The 21,957-nt window shown below is 36.0% G+C and overlaps 3 protein-coding genes across 5 annotated transcripts in view; 1 reads left to right on the top strand and 2 right to left on the bottom strand.

The window, feature by feature from the left end:
• LOC126694474 (serine/threonine-protein phosphatase PP-X isozyme 2) overlaps positions 1-21,957 on the bottom strand; it is an 85,419-nt gene that overhangs the window by 30,406 nt on the left and 33,056 nt on the right. The window lies entirely within an intron of this gene.
• On the top strand, positions 6,587-14,071 carry LOC126694471 (transcription initiation factor TFIID subunit 6-like). Of its 3 annotated transcripts, none has more exons than XM_050390743.1 (13): positions 6,587-6,743; positions 6,978-7,189; positions 7,542-7,628; positions 7,732-7,833; positions 7,926-8,034; positions 8,435-8,532; positions 8,628-8,765; positions 8,882-8,977; positions 9,468-9,592; positions 11,281-11,413; positions 11,847-11,972; positions 12,781-12,892; positions 13,439-14,071. In XM_050390743.1, exons 2-13 carry the CDS (start codon positions 7,064-7,066, stop codon positions 13,801-13,803), a joined length of 1,617 nt encoding a protein of 538 aa, XP_050246700.1. In that variant the 5' UTR covers positions 6,587-6,743; positions 6,978-7,063; the 3' UTR covers positions 13,804-14,071. The 3 variants fall into 3 exon arrangements, with proteins under 3 accessions (XP_050246700.1, XP_050246701.1, XP_050246702.1); XM_050390744.1 differs by having other exon boundaries at positions 6,606-6,743; positions 7,018-7,189; XM_050390745.1 differs by lacking the exon at positions 6,587-6,743 and having other exon boundaries at positions 6,774-7,189; positions 8,444-8,532.
• On the bottom strand, positions 16,297-21,208 carry LOC126694473 (cell division protein FtsZ homolog 1, chloroplastic). The gene is made up of 6 exons (XM_050390746.1): positions 20,822-21,208; positions 20,167-20,266; positions 19,730-19,959; positions 17,881-18,048; positions 17,357-17,590; positions 16,297-16,673 (listed from the first exon to the last, which is right to left on the bottom strand). Exons 1-6 carry the CDS (start codon positions 21,077-21,079, stop codon positions 16,404-16,406), a joined length of 1,260 nt encoding a protein of 419 aa, XP_050246703.1. The 5' UTR covers positions 21,080-21,208; the 3' UTR covers positions 16,297-16,403.

The raw sequence follows: 21,957 nt of genomic DNA, 5'->3' as shown, positions 1-21,957 counted from the left end.
GGGCCGAACCCATTTACTCGTTGGGGCCCAAAGGTCCAGGCCGAGGAAAGTTATGGCCCAGGTTCTGTAATACAAGTATAAAATAGCCTTGGGATGCGGCCGAGGACGATTCAGTCCTCGGCATGTTCGAGATCTCACAGGAAGGAAGGGCAAAAATGATATAGAAACAGCTTGGGAAAAAATCTAAAATATCTGTGTCAATAGAAAAGGGTACGCTGGAAAGTATAACGACCAGGGAAAGCTGCCCTTACTGCCATTCAATACTCTGCACCTGACAGAGCCATACTCTCCAGCTTTTACAACCACCCCCAACCACTCTGGGTATGGGCTAATGGGACAAGTATCAGTCTTGGAATGCTGATCCTACACGTGGACGAAGGATAAAGAACACAGGCTAGTATAAAAGGAAAAGTAAGCAATCCAGAGAGAGGGCTGGGAAAAAGGGGCCAAAAACCAGAGCCTCCCAGCCCGCCTTCAGGAGAAAGACTCCTAGGGCGAAAATGACTTAACCATGTATGAACACCACGGAAAACCCACCGTCTGGTGACTGAGGCCTAGCCTTTCAAACTCACGCTCTACAAATGATATTGTTTGGGCCTTTTTAAGTGCGAACCCAACACTGTTACGGTTCGTTACGAATCGTGTCCTTACAATTGGTGCCGTCTGTGGGGAAGGCTTGTGTATTGGCATAGACGGTAGGTCGAGAAAGTCCCCTTGTCATTTCTAACAGCCGGTTATAGTGTTCTAGCGTAGAGTTCCACTAGGGGCTATGATTCTTGACTAGGGGCTACACTTTGTAGCGTCAATCGCATGGATGATTCTAAGGGCTTGGCCGAGGAGCCAATCCCCCTAAAGCCAAGGCTCCATGCCAAAAACTGAGTTTTGGACAGAATTAAGGTATTGCATGGTCCTCGAACTCAAACCTATGGGGAAACCAACTACTTAGATGAGAAAACTGAGTTTTGGACAGAACCAAGGTATTGCATGGTCCTAGGACTCAAACCTATGGGGAAACCAACTACTTAGATGAGAAAACTGAGTTTTGGACAGAACCAAGGTATTGCATGGTCCTCAGACTCAAACCTATGGGGAAACCAACTACTTAGATGAGAAAACTGAGTTTTGGACAGAACCAAGGTATTGCATGGTCCTCGGACTCAAACTTATGGGGAAACCAACTACTTAGATGAGAAAACTGAGTTTTGGACAGAACCAAGGTATTGCATGGTCCTAGGACTCAAACCTATAGGGAAACCAACTACTTAGATGAGAAAACTGAGTTTTGGACAGAACCAAGGTATTGCATGGTCCTCGGACTCAAACCTATGGGGAAACCAACTACTTAGATGAGAAAACTGAGTTTTGGACAGAACCAAGGTATTGCATGGTCCTCGAACTCAAACCTATGGGGAAACCAACTACTTAGATGAGAAAACTAAGTTTTGGATAGAACCAAGGTATTGCATGGTCCTAGGACTCAAACCTATGGGGAAACCAACTACTTAGATGAGAAAACTGAGTTTTGGACAGAACCAAGGTATTGCATGGCCCTCGGACTCAAACCTATGGGAAAACCAACTACTTAGATGAGAAAACTGAGTTTTGGACAGAACCAAGGTATTGCATGGTCCTAGGACTCAAACCTATGGGGAAACCAACTACTTAGATGAGAAAAACTGAGTTTTGGACAGAACCAAGGTATTGCATGGTCCTCGGACTCAAACCTATGGGGAAACCAACTACTTAGATGAGAAAATTGAGTTTTGGACAGAACCAAGGTATTGCATGGTCCTCGGACTCAAACCTATCGGGAAACCAACTTCTTAGATGAGAAAAACTGAGTTTTGGACAGAACCAAGGTATTGCATGGTCCTCGGACTCAAACCTATGGGGAAACCAACTACTTGGAAGAAAAACTGAGTTTTGGACGGAACCAAGGTATTGCATGGTCCTCGGACTCAAACCTATGGAAAAGTCGGCTACTTAATAAAAGTTCTAAGCTGCTCAATCCTCGGCTCAAATACCAGAAAAAGGTTGAAGCTATGAAGGTTGTTAGGAAGATGGTGGAACACCCTATTACTCAGCAACTTGGAGGAGCTGTTCATTTTTGGGTTATATATCTTCGGATGATTACCTCCTACACCGCACCGAGCATTCAGTTGTCATCTCGGCTATTTTGGGGTAAGTGTTGTTTTCTCAGGTCGGCATTATTGTGCCAAATAACTCTATTAAATTCATGATAATATCTTTCCCTTAGCAAGAGTTTTGACCCTAAGTGTCATTTGTTCAAGTCAGTATTATTGTGTCGAACAGCACTCGTAAGCTCATAATAGCGCCTTTTTCCTTGATAAGGGATTTCGGCCCTAAGTATTGTGCTCTAAGGTCGGCGGTATTGTGCCAGACCACCCCAATAAGCTCATCATAATATCTTTTCTTTTTCTTCTTAATATGGGTTTCAGCCCTAAGTATCATTTGTTCGATTCAGTATTATTAAGTCGGATAGTTTCTATAAACACAGAGTAAGATCTTTTTATCAACTAGGATTTCGGTCCTAGACATCGGTCAAAGTGTAAAAATGAAAAGAATTCACAGGATAGTATGTCTATTCACGGCGTAACCATTTCGAAAATAAAGAGATAGAGCATGTGAAATAAAGCAATAACGACTTTTATTAATATAAAGAGGTATTACAACGTACAAAGAAGGGCTTAAACAAGCCTATACAGAAGGTGGATTACAAAAATAATAATAATAAAAAAAAAACAACAACAATATGACAAATAAACAGTCAGATGTCTTTTTAAACTCGTCTACGAAGTCCTTCCAAACTCTGCCCCAGTAGCGCCCATATTGAGAGGAGGACCTTTTTCAGAAGAAGAAGGAGGAGATGAAGAGAAAGAAGGAGGAGAAGAAGAGGAAGAAGGAAAAGCGCCAGGATGGATCTGGCGGTGGAAAGAAGAAGAAAGAGAGGCAAAAGGAGGCACTAGTGAAGGGAGAGAGGAAGAAGCAGGGACACTTTGTCCTTGCGTCAGTCCTGACTCCTAACACGCTGGTGCCATGTTAGCTATGCTCGTAAGAGAGCGGCTGGTACTGATAATGGGTGATCCCAGCTCAGTCGCGCCAAAAGTTTGACGCGACGAGCCCCTGCTTCGGATTTTGGCTGAAAGGAGGGTAAGAAGGATCTTGAGTCTCTGCCATCCCTACCCTGACCGAGCCATTTCTAGCTTCATAAGAACATGGTACTTCTGAGAAGGGTATGGTTCCTTCATTACTCACTCCTATCTCGAATGTATCACACTTTAAGATGTAACTAGCAGATGAAGAAAACTTTGGAGGTGGCTAAGGGTTTCTGGTTTCAGAAGGATTGAAAGGGTCTCTATATGAAAGGAATAACCTCATGCCTTTCTTCTTATATGAAGGGCAAAACGAGAGGTATTTAATCTGTCCAGATTTCCAAGAAAATCTGTAAACTAGAACATACCCGTTCCACTTCCCCACACCGTCAAATACCGTCGAATTTGAATGGTCTCATAAAGGGAAATCATTAAAGGCGCGTTTTGGACAATCAAACGGTAATAACACGTCATGAATGAAATCAGAGGAATGTCTCGTAGCCCGGAATGTTTCCTGGGTAGATGAAGAGACATTAACATTAATGAAGGACAGAATTAAACGAGCCCTAATAAAGGCTTAGCATTATCAAAACCCTCATTTCCAACCAAGAGGTCGGACAGCAGGGTTTTGAGGGGCTATTGTGGGGCCCAATAATTCGAGGGCCGGGCCCATTTACTCGTTGGGGCCCAAAGGCCCAGGCCGAGGAAAGTTATGGCCCAGGTTCTGTAATACAAGTATAAAATAGCCTTGGGATGCGGCCGAGGACGATTCAGTCCTCGGCATGTCCGAGATCTCACAGGAAGGAAGGGCAAAAATGATATAGAAACAGTTTGGGAAAAAATCTAAAATATCTGTGTCAATAGAAAAGGGTCGCTAGAAAGTATATCGACCAGGGAAAGCTGCCCTTACTGCCATTCAATACTCTGCACCTGACAGAGCCATACTCTCCAGCTTTTACAACCACCCCTAATCACTCTGGGTATGGGCTGATGGGACAAGTATCAGTCTTGGAATGCCGATCCTACACGTGGACGAAGGATAAAGAACACAGGCTAGTATAAAAGGAAAAGTAAGCAATCTAGAGAGGGGGCTGGGAAAAAGGGCCAAAAACCAGAGCCTCCCAGCCCGCCTCCAGGAGAAAGACTCCTAAGGCGAAAATGACTTAACCATGTATGAACACCACGAAAAACCCACCGTCTGGTGACTGAGGCCTAGCCTTTCAAACCCACGCTCTACAAATGATATTGTTTGGGCCTTTTTACGTGCGAACCCAACACTGTTACGGTTCGTTACGAATCGTGTCCTTACAATTATTATTATTATTATTTTTTTTTGAGAAAGTATACTTACAATATTAATCAACCACTAAAAGTAGAGACCCTTTACATAAACATTTAACTTTAAAAATTAAACAAATAAATTTTAAGGTGTTTCTCAACTTTCAATAATCAATTATTTGTTACTTTTCATGCACCATTAAAATTAGAGACCTTTCGTGCGTGTGTGTTTATAACAAATAAATATTGCTAAAAAAACAAATAATTTTAAAGGCAATTCTCAAACTTTACCCAATTGGTTTAATGGCATCTACGGGTAGGGGTTGAAGGGGAGGGAAGGAGTTTGGTTCGGGTTTGGTGGTAGAGTCTTATGAACCAAGCCTGGCGTTTATGGACAAATCCAGACTCTCTATGGGCCAAACTCCTTAAAACCAAGTATTTTCCTAATAACATCCTAATAGATACACACTCCTCTAGAAATTCATCTCATATTTGGAAAGCTTTCAAATAGGTGGTAAATGGCTATTTAAGGGTATGAGATGGTCAGTAGGAGATGGATGCCTTATAAATGTATGGAATCATAATTGGATACCATGAGGACCTCTTAAGTATCGTATTGAGGGCCCATCATCCCATGCAGAAGATGAAATTAATGTTGAATTCATGCATCAAGTAGGTGCATGGAATCTAGAATCTTTAACCCTTCCACTACTTGATGAAATCAATGAACTTATTAAAGGTATTCCTTTGGCACAATACCATATCCAACTAGACAAACTAATTTGGTCAAATAGTAATGGTTAGTGCACTATGAAAGAAGCATCCAAATTCATATACACACATGAAGGGATTCAATTTGATAAAAGTAGATGGAATTGGATATGGAAAACCCCATGTCCACAAAATATTCAAATTCTTATATGGAAATGCACCCATAATAGATTATTGACTCGTTCCTTTATTGCTCACCACCAACATGGTATTAGCATTGAGTGTCTTTGATGTCTAAATCTTGAAAGTACTTTACATGTCATTCGAGACTACCCTTGAGCAAAGGAATTTTGGATTGTTCTTCCATGACAACGAGAAATATCTTTTTTTTTTTGCCATAAATCGCTGGTAAAATGATTACACAAAAATTTGACTAATATATCTCCCAGAATTTGACTAATACATCTCCCAACTCTTTTCAAATGACACCTTGAAATATTTTATTTGGTTATGGAATTTGGCAACTTCGGCTTTCTAGGAATAATAGGATATTCAATCCTTAATCTGAAACACTAAACCAACTTAAGCACAAAACTTTACATCTAGGTGCAGAATTTTATCATCTTGCATATAATAGAAAAACAAAAGGTACAAAAGTCACTAAAATCATATCTTGGCATCCTCCACAACCCCACTTTGTTACTTTAAATACAAATGGTAGTTCTAAAAATAACCCTAGTAAAGTAGGCGGTGGCGGTGTATTAAGAGACAGCTAGGGACGATGGATAAAAGGTTTCTTAATTCACATTGTTATTGCCTCAAATAATATTACAGAAATATGAGTAGTTAGATAAGGTTTAAAAATGGCTTGGGAATTAAGATATAAGCATATAAACCTAGAAATTGATTCTCAATTTCTCTTCAATTAGTTAACAACATATGGTGTTTTGGTACCAGACATTTCTATTTTGATTTTGGATTGTAGGATACTGCTCGGCCAAGAATGGACTGTCCTTTCACGTCACATCTTTCATAGAGCAACTAGTGTGGTAGATGAACTAGCAAAGAGGGGATGTGAGCACTAATGCAGTGTTAGAGAATATAATGGATATTCAAATTTTATTTATGTAAAATATGTGAGTGATATTTTGCAACTAGACACTCTTTGCTATTACCCAATGGACAATACTTGTAACATTGCTCCTTATTTAATAAATAAATCCTCTGTTTTTTCAATAAAAAAAAAAAAAATAGAGCAGAAATTTTTAACCATTTTAAAAAAGAAAAAAAAAAAAAAAAAAAGAAAAGAAAAAGAGATTGTCCCTAGTCCCTACTCTTTAGGCTTGTCATAGATACGTGGGTTCTTTTTTTTTGGGTTTCATTAGATATGTGGGTTCCACTTATGTGCAGAACAACTCAAAACAGAGAGAGAGAGAAGAGAAGAAAGAAACTCCAGCCCAACACTGCTTCCTTGGGCCGGAATCATTTATATGAGCCGAGTCCAAATTGAACTTCCAAAGCCCATAAAAAGCCCAGTAAACCTCGTCTGATGGCAGAGATGTCTTTTCCGTTTCACCAAGACTCGTCTTACAGTTTTTACAGTTAGCCCTAAATTTAAAAATATTCACATCCAGTCTTCAGGTACTGTTCTTTTCAAAATTGTTCTCTTTTTTATTAATCTCTCATATATGTATGTATGTATGTAGATAGATATAGCTATGGATATATGCCAAGATGGGTTTTTTATTTTTATTTTTTGGGTGGGTTTTGTTGGTTTATATGAAATTTTTGATAGAAATTGGAATACCCAGATGCAAATTTAGTTGCTTTTTGAATTTACATTACCTAATAGCTTCAAAGAGTTTTTGTATATAGGTATGGAGTAAGTAGATTAATGAAGTGTGTGTTATTGAAGTGTTAAAAAAGAAAAGAAAAGAAAAGAAAAGAAAAGAAAAGAAAAGATGAGCAATGTGCCAAAGGAGGCAATTGAGGTCATTGCACAGAGCATTGGGATTACCAACTTGTCCCCAGATGTTGCCCTGGCTCTTGCCCCAGATGTGGAGTACCGGGTTCGCGAGATCATGCAGGTATGGCATTTTGAATTTGGTTGTTTTGAATTTTTGCTCAGTTTGGTACATTTGTGAGAGTTTTGTAGTTTGTACTATGTGCAATGTAAATGTAGCATTGTGGTATTAATTGGAGAGGGTGATGGTTAGGAAATTCAAGAGCTAGCTTTAGTTTCACTTGCTGGTGGTGGAATTAATTGGAGCTGGACAAACCCAAGTGTTAAAAATTTTTATATTCTTTAATGACAATTCCAGTTTTATTTAATGCACACAAACACATAGATATGATTAGTAGACGCAAGGATAAAAGGAAAGTGAGCAATTGAAGTGCATTTTAAAGAAACTGAAATGTTCTGTATTTTTTGAAATGTAGGAGGCAATTAAATGCATGCGCCACTCGAGGCGGACTAGTTTGACAGCTGATGATGTGGATAGTGCGCTTAAGTTACGAAACGTGGAGGTAAGTTAGAGTAATATTGTTCGGCTGATGTTTCCTTTGCTGTGTGTATTTGTGGTTCTCTTAGGTTTCCATTTGCTTACCTGTGTCTTTCTACCTGCTTCAGCCAATATATGGCTTCACATCTGGAGATCCCCTGAGGTTCAAACGAGCTGCTGGACACAAGGATTTATTTTATATTGATGACAAGGATGTGGAATTTAAAGATGTAAGAAACTATAAATGATAGTAAGTAGGATTTTATAACCAAATTATTTAAATTACTCCTTTATTTTCTCATATTTTACTTGATTTATATAGGTTATTGATGCACCTTTGGCAAAGGCACCACTTGATACATCAGTTAATACTCACTGGCTGGCAATTGAAGGAGTTCAACCTGCAATTCCAGAAAATGCTTCAGTTGAAGGTATATTGCCTTCTTGCTAAACTTAGGTGCAATATAATTGAAGAAATGAGGGATCTCTCATCTAATTGGAGACTTGCCCTTCTAATACATGCTCTACTTTTTTTATTTTGTAACTTCTGATTGGAAAGGATTTGCTGCTGAGAATGTTTCTGTTTGATTACTTGCATATTTTGATCCATTTCAAAATGTTGTAATTCCCTTTTTTTTAATACATTATAAGTGAGGCCCAACATGTGGGAATTTTAACATTTTGAATGGGAGGTAGAGTGGGAAAATGTAGTAATTCCTAAATTCATTATAATCTCTAATCTTTATGTCTGGTTTAACTAGTCTATTTTTGTTTGAAATTTTAATTTCCCCATATTTGGTGCTTTAGATTGGTAATATGCTTTGTTTGTAGCACTTGCAGTACCCTCTGATGGAAAAAAATCTGAGTACACAGAAGTTCTTATTGACCTTAAATTACCAGTTAAGCATGTTCTGTCAGGGGAACTGCGGGTATATTCCATATCTCTTACTCTATGCATTTCTTTTTTGTATTTCCATTCAAGGAACAGTCTTATCTCCAAATTTTTTTGATATTGCCTCTGCAGTTATACTTTAAACATATCACAGAACTGACTGTGAATAAGTCTGGCTCTGTCGTCTTCAAAGAAGCATTAGTGAGCTTGGCCACAGACTCAGGCTTGCATCCCTTAGTTCCTTACTTCATATACTTCATTGCTGATGAGGTGATCTTGAGGCTATAAGCCTATATCTTTCTTATTGTCTATCCTCAACACGCTTTCGGTTGAGATCACTTTTTTGTTTCTCATTTTGAACTGATATTTTCCCCAATTTGTCTCAGGTTGCACACAATTTGAATGATTTTCCTCTCCTTTTTGCTTTGATGCGTGTTGTTCGAAGCCTTCTTCGGAATCCACACATTCACATAGACCCTTATGTAAGTATTTAGTCATTTCCATTTTGGCCAACTATTAATTTATGTACATGTATAGCCATGATAGCCATGACAAGTTTGATGCTGAATTACAAGTCCTCAACATGACCATCAGAAGGATTCAATAGTCATTTGTGCCTCATCTTAAACAACGATTTAAATCTTTGGGATTACCACTTGAAGCATTTAACAAAGAGATAGAAACCCCAGAAATGATCTAGTTGGATGATGATATCTGTCTATTGTTGATTTTCCTGAACATTTTGACCCTTGATCTTGAATGCACAACAGGATGCTATAAATAGGATGGCACAGAACTTCTTTATGGTTGATGTTTAATGAGTTATCACATTTTTGGGGCCTGTTAGATTATAAACCTTGGGCTTGGCATTAGTGAGAAATTAAATCTGCTGATTTTTGAGTACCTTATTTGATATATGTTATATCATGGGTTGATTTGCTGTCTATCTAATGATGTGTTAATCTTATGCAGCTACACCAATTGATGCCCTCCGTTATTACATGCCTTGTTGCAAAAAGATTAGGGAATAGATCTTCTGACAATCATTGGAAACTTAGGAACTTCACAGCAAACATTGTTGCTTTAATATGCAAAAGGTGATAAATTTTTGCTGTTGTATATTAATTATACAAAATCTATGGGAGATTTACTTGATGGAGAATATTAGCATTACAGCTTTAGTGATCACAATTATGCAAATCATATACTTTATAATAAAAGTTGGATCCTAGAAGTTGTGGTTGTGCTGAGTGGTTCATTTTCCTGTGGCTACTTTTTATGTAAGACTTTGGTAAATTATGTAGATCGTTTTCATTCACTGACTTAATGAGACACTATTAATTTAAGTCTGAAAAATTCACATAAGTTTTGATTAAAACCTATGAAAACACAAAAAACACACCAAAAAAAAAAAAAAAAAAAAAAAATCCTCTAGAACACCATATGAGAATTGTAAAATTATATAATAATCTACCATTTAGTTAATTGTCAGTTTGTCACCAAAACATTCATTAAAAATTAATATTATATAAGCTCTTGTGCAAATCATATGATTTTCTTTGTGCCTTCTTTGCATGAAGTAGTCCGCTTTCAATTTATTCTTACACACACACACACTATGATAAAAGTTGTGTCCTACATGTTGTGGTTGCATTAAGTGTATGGCCTCTCTTTTTTTTTTCCCGCCTTTTTCATTTATGTCATGTGACACATGCTAGAAGTATATTAAAATAATTAACATAATAAACTCTATTTCTATTTCTGATGTTTCAAAAAGTTCAAAAAATGCACTTGCAATTAAAATTCTACTACCAAGAGTTTCTAAAAATTTAAAACAAGTTCCATTATGTTAATAATATACCATAATTTTTTGTTTTAATAATAAGGGTTAGATTGTATTCGTTGTGCTTGCATTATGTGTGCTCCATGTTTTGTATGAAAGTTTCACCATATGACTCATTCTAAGTACGTATAATAATATTTTTTTTGGATAAATATAAGTACATATAATTATTGACATGGATTACGTTAAGTGAAACTCTTTTACCAAATATTAATGAGATTAAAATACTATTCTGATTATAACTTATTTATTAAAAGTTTCAAGGAATTTAAAAGAAATTTCATAATTTATTTTATAATCTCTATTGTAGTCTTTGGTTTAAAAATAAAAACTTGGTCTTATACAATGGGCATTCTTCATGTAACATGAAGAGAATTTTGTTCATTTTTGCTATATTTTTTTTATTACATTATTGAAATATCTTCTTTAGTTTACATATGATTTGTGATTAATCTATGTATCTAATGGGTATAATCCTTGTGTACATTAAACTTCTGCCATTTTCTGCATTTCAGTTATTTGGAAGTTACTCAGCACGATAGTTAAAGATTTGCTTTTTATCCTCCACATAAAAATCATTTCTATGCTGCCTTATTCTTGTGCTTGTGTGCAGTCCAAAAATGGACATATTTGATGATTATGGCACTGTAATTTCATGCATAATATGATATATTTACTCCTGTAAAGTGTAGAATATAAGCTGGTGTCCTTGAGTCGATCTATCTTTAAGCTAACCAAGCCTCCTCTGCCCTTGAACCAAGTATTATGCATGCATGTTCTAAATTAAAATGCCTACTCATTTTTATCTTTGTTCAGATTTAGTTTGCTTTACATGTAAGTTATATTTGGAGATAAAGAGACTAGAAAATGCTGAGCCTCTTTAATATTCTTTTCTCTTTCAAGAGAATATATATAATTATACTCAGTAGTACAACTATGCAGATTTGGGCATGTTTATCACAATCTTCAGCCACGTGTCACAAGGACTCTGCTTCATGCTTTCTTGGACCCAACCAAAGCATTGCCTCAACATTATGGTGCAATTCAAGGGCTAGCAGCCCTTGGACCTAGTGTGGTAATCTCTTATCTCTATGCTTTTTTTTTTTTTTTTTTTTTTTAATATCAAGGGGAGGATGCTACATGATTTATAGGAAGTTGTCGTTTTAGATTGGAAATATTCTATAATTTTTTTATATCAAGGGATTCCTCATTGTAATTACCTGGTGTGTGAAGGATAGGGGGACTACACACATCTGTGAGAATAGATAGGTGCTTGAACTCTAGACCCCTTTTTCGCAACCAAAAAAAAAAAAAAAAAAAAAATTTAGGGAGGTATTTTACTTTTTCCTATGGCTCCTTTTTTATGTTGAACCACACCATGCATGTTATGTGTTTAGTTGTAGTTGTTGCTATCGTTATTGCCCGTTTCTTAGTTTCTTGTGCTTTCCTTTGTAAGATCCTCTTTTACGTTTGTTTGAGCAATTTTTATGCTTCTAAACTCTGAGCAGGTTCAGCTGCTTATATTACCAAATCTTGAGCCATATTTGCAACTTCTGGCGCCGGAAATGATACTTGAGAAGCAAAAGAATGAGATGAAGAGGCATGAAGCTTGGCGTGTTTATGGGGCCTTGCTGGTGATTCATATTTCATATTTTTAAGTAGCAAAAGATTTACCTGCTGATATATTGTATGCTAAAAAAAGCCCTGATTTCTATCTCTATTAGTGAGGACATCTATACTTGCAAGCGGTATATGTAGATACCCTCTAAATAATTACGGGTACCCTCTAAATAATTTCAAGCTAAAATACAAATAATTAACAAAGTATACAAAAGAAGCAATATAACTCTGCCATTACCAGTAGACCACTCATACAAAGACTGCAAAAGAAAAGATTTAGGTTGGACAACTCTATGCCATTAAACATGCACTTATACCGCACCCTCTCTTTCTCTCCGTCTCAAAATTGTCCATAGAAGGTAAAGAGAAGCTGCTTTCCAAAAAGACCTTTTCAAATGAATAACACACACTTTCTCATGTATTATCCACCGAACCCCGAAATTAACAAAATGTGCAACTATTCCTCCCCCTCCAAAATGTCCACATAAATCAATGACAAGCTGCCTTCCGAAAAGATTCCTCCAAATAAAGTACACAACCACTTTCAGAGGTACTATCCATTGAACCCCAAAATTTGCATAACAAAGGACCATAACCCTCTAGCAATTGAACAATGAATTAATGGGTGATCATGTCTCACCACTACACTTTTGTAACATCAGTACACCAGATTAATGTGTCTTTTGATCAGATTATCCATAGTTAAAAATTTCCCCTGGGCTTCTGTCCAATATGACATTTGTTATTTATATCTTTTTTGGATATGGATTTTCTATTTGACTTGGATGTGCTGTGGAACTAACAAAGCCATCAACAATATAGTGTGCAGCTGGCCAATGCATGTATGATCGGGTCAAGATGTTCCCTGGTTTGCTTTCTCCACCAACTCGTGCCATCTGGAAGACCAATGCAAAAGTTGTGTCTACAATTTCAAGTATGACCTGTCTCATCTAGGTTTACATTAATGAATATGCAATAGATACATATTTCATGCGTACTTGTGTATGCTGCATGAATGCCCTTTATTGTAAGTTTTAACAGGAGGTCAAATGGTTTGTTTTAAACATGATTTTGGAAGACTTGAGTGTGTGTTTGAGGGGGGGGGGGGGGGGGGGGGTGGTTATTGATGGGGTTTGGGGGTGAGATGGCATTGCATGTGATACAGCCTACAAGAATGTAAACTTGAGATCAACTCTTTGAATGTATTGGTGGCAGTTCAATAAAGAAGCAATCTAAAGGCCAATCAAATGAATCTTGAAATTTTTCTGAGGTGATCATGGTAACTGTGTGTGCATGTAGATATATGTTGCGATTGGTTATTTGAAAATGGGTGTTTAAAAAGCCTAAATGTCATATATCTTGTATTTGGTTATTTGAAATGGGTGCATAAAGCCATTGCACGAGCTTTGCAATAATGCTCTTACCTCATCGTTCCTGATCATCTTTGCTCTTTATCTTATCTGCTTTCTTATCTATCTAGAAAAGCGCAAAGCAAGCACAGACAACTTAATGCATCAACCATCACTTAAGAAAGTAGCAACAGATGGCAAAATAGGTGTAATACCAATGAACTCCATGCAAATTGACACGCAAGGGACAACGGGTGGGTATTCCACTGCTGCAGGTGGTTCTGGTGTTGGTTTATCATCAATGTCCCGGCAGTTACCAACTGAAAATGTGCCTGGAAGGGAGGTTGGTGGTAGAGTGGTAAAAACGTCTACTGTTCTCTCTCAGGCTTGGAAGGAGGACATGGATGCAGGACAAATGTTGGCATCATTGTTTGAACTTTTTGGTGAAAGTGTGTTTGCCTTTACCCCAAAACCCGAATTATCTTTCTTCTTGTGATTTAATTGAACATCAATGGGAATGCTAATTCTCAAGAATGTGTAAATTATCTGTTAAATTCCTTTCTTTACAGAAGTATATAGATACTGTGCAAATATGTAATTGTAAGCTACCTGCTGGTAGATGATTTATATAGTCCAAAATGTCAAGTTTTATGCAATTCCATCAGAACTACTTAAAAACTGAAATTTGTATATAATAGCGATTCTTTACATTTGTCCCATGAGTTGGAGCATTTATGCAACTAATCTCCTAATTTCCCCTGCAATGATTTCTCTATACCTAGTTTAATCATGTTTTTCCCGTGAAGTGTGAATATTTATCTGATTGAACCAGCAACAACTGCATAAGCTGAGCTGTTGATGAAGGTTGTCTTCTTTGGCTTCCCTAGAAATGAGTTCTACTTCCATACATCTTGTTTTATACTTTGGTAGACAGTTTATTACTCTTGAATAATAGGTGATGGCCATTTTCTGACCTCACTGGCATGAGAAATGCCAAGATTGTATGCCAATCACGGCAATAGTTAGTGCATCACAAAAACCCTAGCCCCAGCTGGCTTCAGTGTCTGACCTCTTAAATTCTTAATGCATTGTTGATTGATACTCTTTCAGACATCATGTGGACAGCTTATACTCTTCCTTCTTGTAGGTATTCTACATGGACTAGCTCTTTAAACCCAGTTGGGTTTCTTGTGTGCAATTATTAGTAGTCTTTTTGATGCCTTAAAAAAAGTGTGCTTTTCTTTCTTGTGGTTATTCTACATTGGAGTTTGTCATTCAACAGCAAAGAATTGATTCCCTTGTAAAATGGTATAGATGCCCATGAATTATTGTACCTAAAAAAGTTGTAGATATCTGTGCATTATTAGGACACCTATTCATGTATTATTTATTATCCTTTATTAGTTGTAGACTCACGTGATGCGTAGAAAAATTTGACTTTATTTTTTTGTTTAGTGAAAAATGAAAAATAGTAGATAAGACATAAGTGTTAGTCTTAAACCCTTAAATAATGTAATTATTTTCTAACAAAACATAGTTGATACAATATATTAGATTTTTTAAATTAAACTATCTATATTTGTTATTTGAAAATGTTTTGAATTTTGTAATTTTTTTTTTAAAGGAAACATAACGCATTTTACATTCAATTATTATATAAGGTGAGGTATTTTGTAAATAATGTAATGTGTGGTTAGAATTTATTTCTAGTGCTCCTTATAAATGATTCGGCCTCTATATATCTTGAATGACCTAAAAGGTAAGTAAATATAAGTAAATGTATAACTTATATTAGGAAAAAAAAAAGACTTTAATGACATAAGAAAATTTTAATTTTATCAAGAGCTAACAAACAGTATATGCTGGGTATGTGACATAATTGTCAATGAAGTAGCTCTTCTCTCAGAGTATCATTAAAGTGGTCTGAATGACCAAAATGGACTAAGTGGATCAAATAAGACCAAAATAAACTGAATAGACCGAAATAGACCAATATGGACAGAAATGGACTGAGTGGACCAAAATAGACTGAATGAGGTCGAACTGGATTGAATAAGACCGAAATAGACTGAATGGGACTGAAATGCTACACTAATGTAGCACAGTAAGATCATAGCAACAATTTTTCTCAAAAAAAAAAAAAAAAAAGATCATAGCAACAATAAATATCAAGCTTCAGCTTTAAGATATTAATATTATATACATGAATTATTATTATTATTATTATTTGTTCTCATTCGTTCCATTTCTCCTATAAAAGGAGTGTAATTTCTTTGTAAGAGAACAACAAATGAAAATATAACTTTCTTCTTCTATATAGTTTTACTTTCAGATAATCTTCTTTAAGTTTGTATTATTTGTATCAAAGCCTACAACCGATCTAAATAATAAAAATCTATTTCTTTTGAGAGTTTGTAAATAGGTGTGAAGCAATCCTATGTATCTATTATCTTAAAGAGCTTGTAAGTTTATATCATATTTTAAGTAAATTTTTCTATATAAATCTTCCATGCTTGACTAAATCTTTTATATTCATGAATACTATTAATTTATTATTGCGTGTCGTTTCATTTCTAGCTGTGTATCTCCCATTAGCCAGTTTTAAGTCGTATTTAGTGAGTCTTTGGCATTAGGGAACTTGATTTTTGGCCCCATGAAGCATATAGGCGGTCTCAAGTTCCAACGGTAGTTTAAAATGACATCATATAGTAGCGATAAGATAGAATGTATTAGTTCTGGGCTAGAAAATGAAAAGGAGGATTATACGCATATGTTACATATAAGTTTGAAAATAATGGATGTAGTATTAGTGGTAGTCTAAATAGTAAGCATTAGTAATAGTATCCACTCCCTTGGTTTAAAAAATTAGAAGAAAAAAATAATTATTAATTAAAACTATGCAGAAGCTAAATTAGTGTTTATGTCAACAATTATAGATAAGATAGATAATAAAGAATGAAGATACTCAATAATTACCTACAAAACAGAGTAAACCCTAGAACAAAATGCAGTTCTCATATATCAACTTCAAGATCATTACAGAGCCAAATGGCAAAAGGAGTTAAATGGGAAGAAGGAAAAAAAAAAAAAAAGGAATTAAAAGAAGAGCTTTCGGTGAGACGGTCTGGATGGAACAGTTGAAGGTGATGTTGGGGACTTGAGGGGGAAGGGCATTCCCTGGCTTTCTTGGTCCACTGGAACTTTGTCAATCAGCTTTGCTGCCTTGGGGTCTGTTAATAGTTTCTTCTGAAATGACTGTGAGAAGCCTGTAGCAATGATAGTAACATGAATCTCTCCATTGTAGCGGTCATCCACGACAGCCCCAAATATGATGTTAGCAGAAGGATCAGCCAAACTTGTCACAACCTGAAAAAGGTCATTTTAAATATGCAGACATTAGTATACTGCATGTGGAAAACAAAGAAACAGAAAATCTCAGCACTACTGCACATGATTACAATCCCCAACCCTTTTCTAAGAAACTGCTGCCAGATCCTAATACATTTAAGATAATAATTAACAATCACCACTGCAAACTAAGGACAATTTAGAACACATGGAATCATGAGAACAATTGAAGCAGCATCCTTTTCATGTTTTCCAGACCTTTAAATTATGCAAAGTTTATCAGTTACCTGAGAGCTGAAGTTCCCTCAATTGGCTCAAAAGGGAGCAACAAGAGGATGATCCAGATTTTGTAATTTTTTTTTTTTTTTGAAATACAAAGCAACACAAAAATGAACTTACATACGAATTTCTTTCAAGAGGCATAAGGAACATTTCTTTTCAATTTCACAATGAAAAGAAAAAAGAAAAAAAAAAAAGAAAAAGAAAGGAAATTGCAAAATCAACTAGCTGATTTTTGTTTTTTTTTTTGGGGGGGGGGGGGGGGTGGTGGTGTTCAGAAATGTTTCCTTATGAGAACATTCACTTACAATAAATTGAATTTTATTTCATCACATTTAAAAGGAAAATGAATTTTGAAGTATGCCTTCTTTCATTAGATTATATAGAATAATGGATATCAATAGCTTATATTTCTTCAGTACCTGAGACACTCTATTCACTTCCTGTAGGGTTATGTCCTTTCCTCCTGTAATATTGTACACTACTCCTGTAGCCGATTGAATTGAGGATCCAATTAGGGGAGCTAAAGTAGCTTGTTCAGCTGCTTCTTCTGCACGGTTTTTGCTAGAGGAAACTCCCACTCCAAGCATTGCAGTTCCAGAGTCTTTCATGACTGCCTTTACATCTGCAAAATCCACATTTACCAGTCCAGGTATCTACAAAAGAACAAATCAATCTTCAAATTATTTAGGATAAGCAGAATGATAGTTTTTGGGAAGGGAAAAATCAAATATGCTAATTTAAGATAACATGGAATAGTTAGGGCATTGTGTATTTGATTTTTAATAATCACAAATGCTGTGTATAATTCTCTAATTACCATATAAGCAACAATGTAAGCATATTATGCTGAGTTGGGGTAGTCATGGACTAACTTAAACTTCTTAAATTAGTGGGCCAGTGATCAAAATGTGAAATGCAGTTCAGTGTTTCACAAAACACTCACTGTGATTATGTCTGAAATTCCTTGCACTCCTTGACGTAGAACATCATCAGCAAGAAGAAAAGCATCCTGAAGGGGTGTCTGTTCATCAGCAATATCCAGCAGACGGTCGTTGGGAATGACTATAAGAGTATCAACATTCTTTTGCAACTTTTCAATAGCCTCCAAAGCCTGAAGACAAGTAAATGCAACATAACTTTTGGAACTTTAAAAGTATTAAAAATTGGTGTGTATATAGATGCTCCGGCTATATCATAAATTATTGGCTTAGTTTTCTGTGTCTAGTCTTGAGTCTTGACACTCAACTGTTAGTATACAAATATTAAAGATAAGCAAACCAGCTGATCCATACTACCCATTGACTATGAAAAACAGTACAACAGGGTTATTTTTAGAGAATATGAACAGCTTTAAGATATCCCATAATACCATAACTGGTCAAATTGATGGAAGAAGCCAAAATTTATTGAAAGCACTGATGGCACAACCATTGCCTGGCTAGGGAAGAAAAATATGTAAGTCTAAACTTAGGGCAAAACCCAAGCATAAGTATCTGTATTATTTGTTTAGGTCATTGCCAATGAACTCTAGCTAACATGACACTTATTAATGGATGGAGGGAGAGGTCATATGTTCAAGACCCAATGTGTGTGTATCCTACCAATAAAAAAAGCTAATTAGGTTATTAATATTATATTTTATGTTTTGTTTGATTTTTTCTAAAGTCAAGGGCATTTCAATAATTCTATGATTTTGGTTGTGGGTCATAGTCGTGGGCCTTAGATTTTATTCTATAAATAGAAATATCTTATGTGCTTTAAGTGAGGGCTTTGGTCAATTCAATTAGGAGTTTCTTTACTGAACAAAGGAGTTTTACTCCTATTATTGAAATCTAAGATCTAGAGTCTGTATAAGGGTCACTGTATTAAATTAGAAGAAAGTTGATTACTAGAAAACTTGTTGATGATTGCGTGCCTTAGTGTTTCATTTCTCCATTTCTCTTCTCCTTAGGTATTCTATCACCATCCAAATTATAGTTTATGTGTATAGTTCATTTTACTATTCATAACTTGTGGACAAATTTGATCTCATTTTTTTCTTCACCTCTTTATAACCCAAATCAAATCTTTTTTTTCATCCCTACCAAAACCTTAAGTCATTCACTCATTCTTTAATCCTCACCTTGTTTTTGAAGTTCTAAATCCTAAATCCACATATTTCCCTAACCTTAAGCCTACTGAAACACGATCTACCTTAAGCACTTTCAATAAACATTTTTTAATGTAGCCAATGAGCTCTAGCTCAACTGCACCTCCTCCCCTTATAAGTGCTAAGTGGAGGGTGAGGTTGTGGGTTCATGATCCATCAAGTGCGTGTACCTTTCAGCAGTGCTTCAGGATTATGATTTACAAATGAAAGAACTGCAGTAGTACAGCTCAAAGAGTTGGGTACATTAAACATCATTCATCCTTTGAATATGAATTCCCTCAATTCAAAACAAACAGAAAAATGCATAATGTCATAAATACATTTCTAGTTCCAAAAACAGAATATGGGAGAATAAATGCAAGGGAGATTTTCCTAGAGATAATAGTCTCAAAAAGGAAACAAAACATAGGACATCCATTTCAACTCAAGTAATGTGAATGATGCATCTTGGCTGCTTTGTGATCTTTTTTCATGAAGTAGCCTTTTTTTAATAAATCTTATCTTACTTATCAAAGAAAAAAAAGGTGAAAGATGCATCAACTAAAGAGCTTATAAACGTTTGGTTAGGAGTTTTGGATTTAGCATATACTGAATGACAAATAAGTTTTCCATGATTTCAATTAAACATCAAAAGGACACCTGCCTGCAAGGATCTCTTACGTCCTTCAAAGCTGAAAGGATAGGTTACGACACCAACAGTCAAATAACCTGCTTCTTTGGATATCTGGGCAACAATTGGGGCAGCGCCAGACCCTGTTCCTCCACCCATACCAGCAGTTATAAACACAAGATCTGACCCCTTTAGTGCGTTTGCAATTGCTTCTTTAGATTCTTCAGCAGCTTCTTCTCCCAAAAGTGGATTCCCACCCGTACCTGCATCTCTATCAAGTAAGTAAATCGATAGACATGATACCACCACCACCACCACTACAATGGAGATAATAGCAAGCTGGCAATTAAACAAAGTTCAAACATGACTATGAGTGGACTGAAACCACCTGACTGCCAGCATTGATTGTTTGGTTAACACCTAAAGCTTCAAAAGAGTGAAGTAAACAGATCATAGTGAGAATGCCAGACCTAATCCACGAGTCAAAAGCTCTCCAATTTGAAGTGGGTTCTCAGCAGCAGACTGTAACAATGCTTGCGCATCTGTGTTTATAGCATAGAAATCAACACCCTGAAATATCAAAAATTGTAAAACATCAAGACCAATAACCTCTTACATATGCAACTTGACACTAACCCATGTATACTTCAAACTTCCAAAAACAAAAGACAGTAAAAGCTAAAATCTAAAAAGCAACTAGAAGTTACACACATAATTTGGAAAATAAAAAAGGTGAAGCTTTTAACCAAATCAAGGTGCTTTGAAATTGAGTTAGCCAGTAACACAACAGCTACATGAAACAAACACAATTTCACAAGAAACATCCAACGAAACCTTGAAAATTGAATCTTCACGCAGATTACAAGCATCATTAACATACAACATAAAAATGGTGATGCCTAACAATGTAGTAACTACTAACTAATCCTAAGAGAAAAATGATCAATGCACTTAACTTTGTATTACCATAAAACATAAAACTAAAAATGGACATAGATGAAGCACAACCACAAATGGGTATCAAGCTAAACATTGAAACACAAACAGTCAGTAACAAAATGTGAGAGAGAGAATTGGAATTTCAAAGTATAAGCGAAAACCCAGAAAAAGTTAACGAAAACCCACATGTAAACCGCTACCAATCATGCGATTAACGGCATTGTTGCCACCTCCACCGACACCAACCACCTTAATTTTGGCCGATTCCATTGGGGTAAAAGAGCAACTGACAACCCCAAAACGGTGTCGTTTCTGCGAAGAATTGCTGCTTTTCCAGTGAGAAAAGCATTTTCTAAAAGGCAATGACTTGTGTTGAAATGGGGTTGGAATTGAAGGGGATGAGATCATCAGCTCGTTTGGGTTTGTGAGCTGAAGTGTTGCCATATTTTTTTTTCTTTTCCTTACAGGAAATGATGGGTTTTTAGGGTTTTAAAAATTTGAAAAATTAGAATTGAAGTTTTGATAATTACCCAAAAAGAAAAACGTTTTGGGTTTTTTCTCTCTTTTGGTGGATTTGGATAATTAGACATCACAGAGAATGGATCAGGTCCGGTTGCTAATTTGATGGGCTTTCTTCTTTTTGTTTCAAAAGTAAAACCCTCCAAAACGATGTCGTTTCTGGTTTTTATACATGATGCTCAGTTGTTTGTTTAGCTATTTTGGTGGTTGTAAAATGCTTCTTTACTTCCTGCGTTTGATTTGTTTTTTTAAAGAGAAATTAAAGAAAGGACCGAAGGTAAATTTTTTTTTAAAATAACACCATTTTCAAAAATAGTACAAAAAATGAATTGATTCAATTTAAAGCTAAAAAAAAGGGCATAAGTTGTAAATTTGAAATATTGTTTGTGATCTATCATTATCATGTTTTTTCAATGTTAAGTTCTCCACATTTGTGAACATAACCAAAAAACATTAGTTTGGGGTCGGCTATGGATCTTGAACAAAATTGGTTAAGGTTGATCACATTTTTCTCGATTCTATTCTAAATCTTTCCTTAAATTACCTCAAAATGGCCAAAAATAAAAAAAGAAAGGGTAATGATATGCAAGTTGCGTTTCGTTTGCTGCCTTAGAGCAAGCAATAAGTGAAGCTGGCTTTCAAGCCTCAAGGATGAGGGATGGATGCTTGATGGCTGTTTTTATTTAAGGGATTGCAACCTAGAATGATCCCACTATTATAAATGATAGGAGCTGCCTCAAAGTGTAATCAACAAAATGGAATTGTCCTTTTCACTTCTTATTCTTAATCTCAACATTGTGTAG

The sequence above is a fragment of the Quercus robur genome, chromosome 8, assembly GCF_932294415.1.
Source record: "Quercus robur chromosome 8, dhQueRobu3.1, whole genome shotgun sequence".
Classification (NCBI taxonomy): Eukaryota; Viridiplantae; Streptophyta; class Magnoliopsida; order Fagales; family Fagaceae; genus Quercus; species Quercus robur.
The sequence above is the reverse complement of the archived record's forward strand: the minus strand, read 5'-3'. Positions and strand labels throughout refer to the sequence as shown.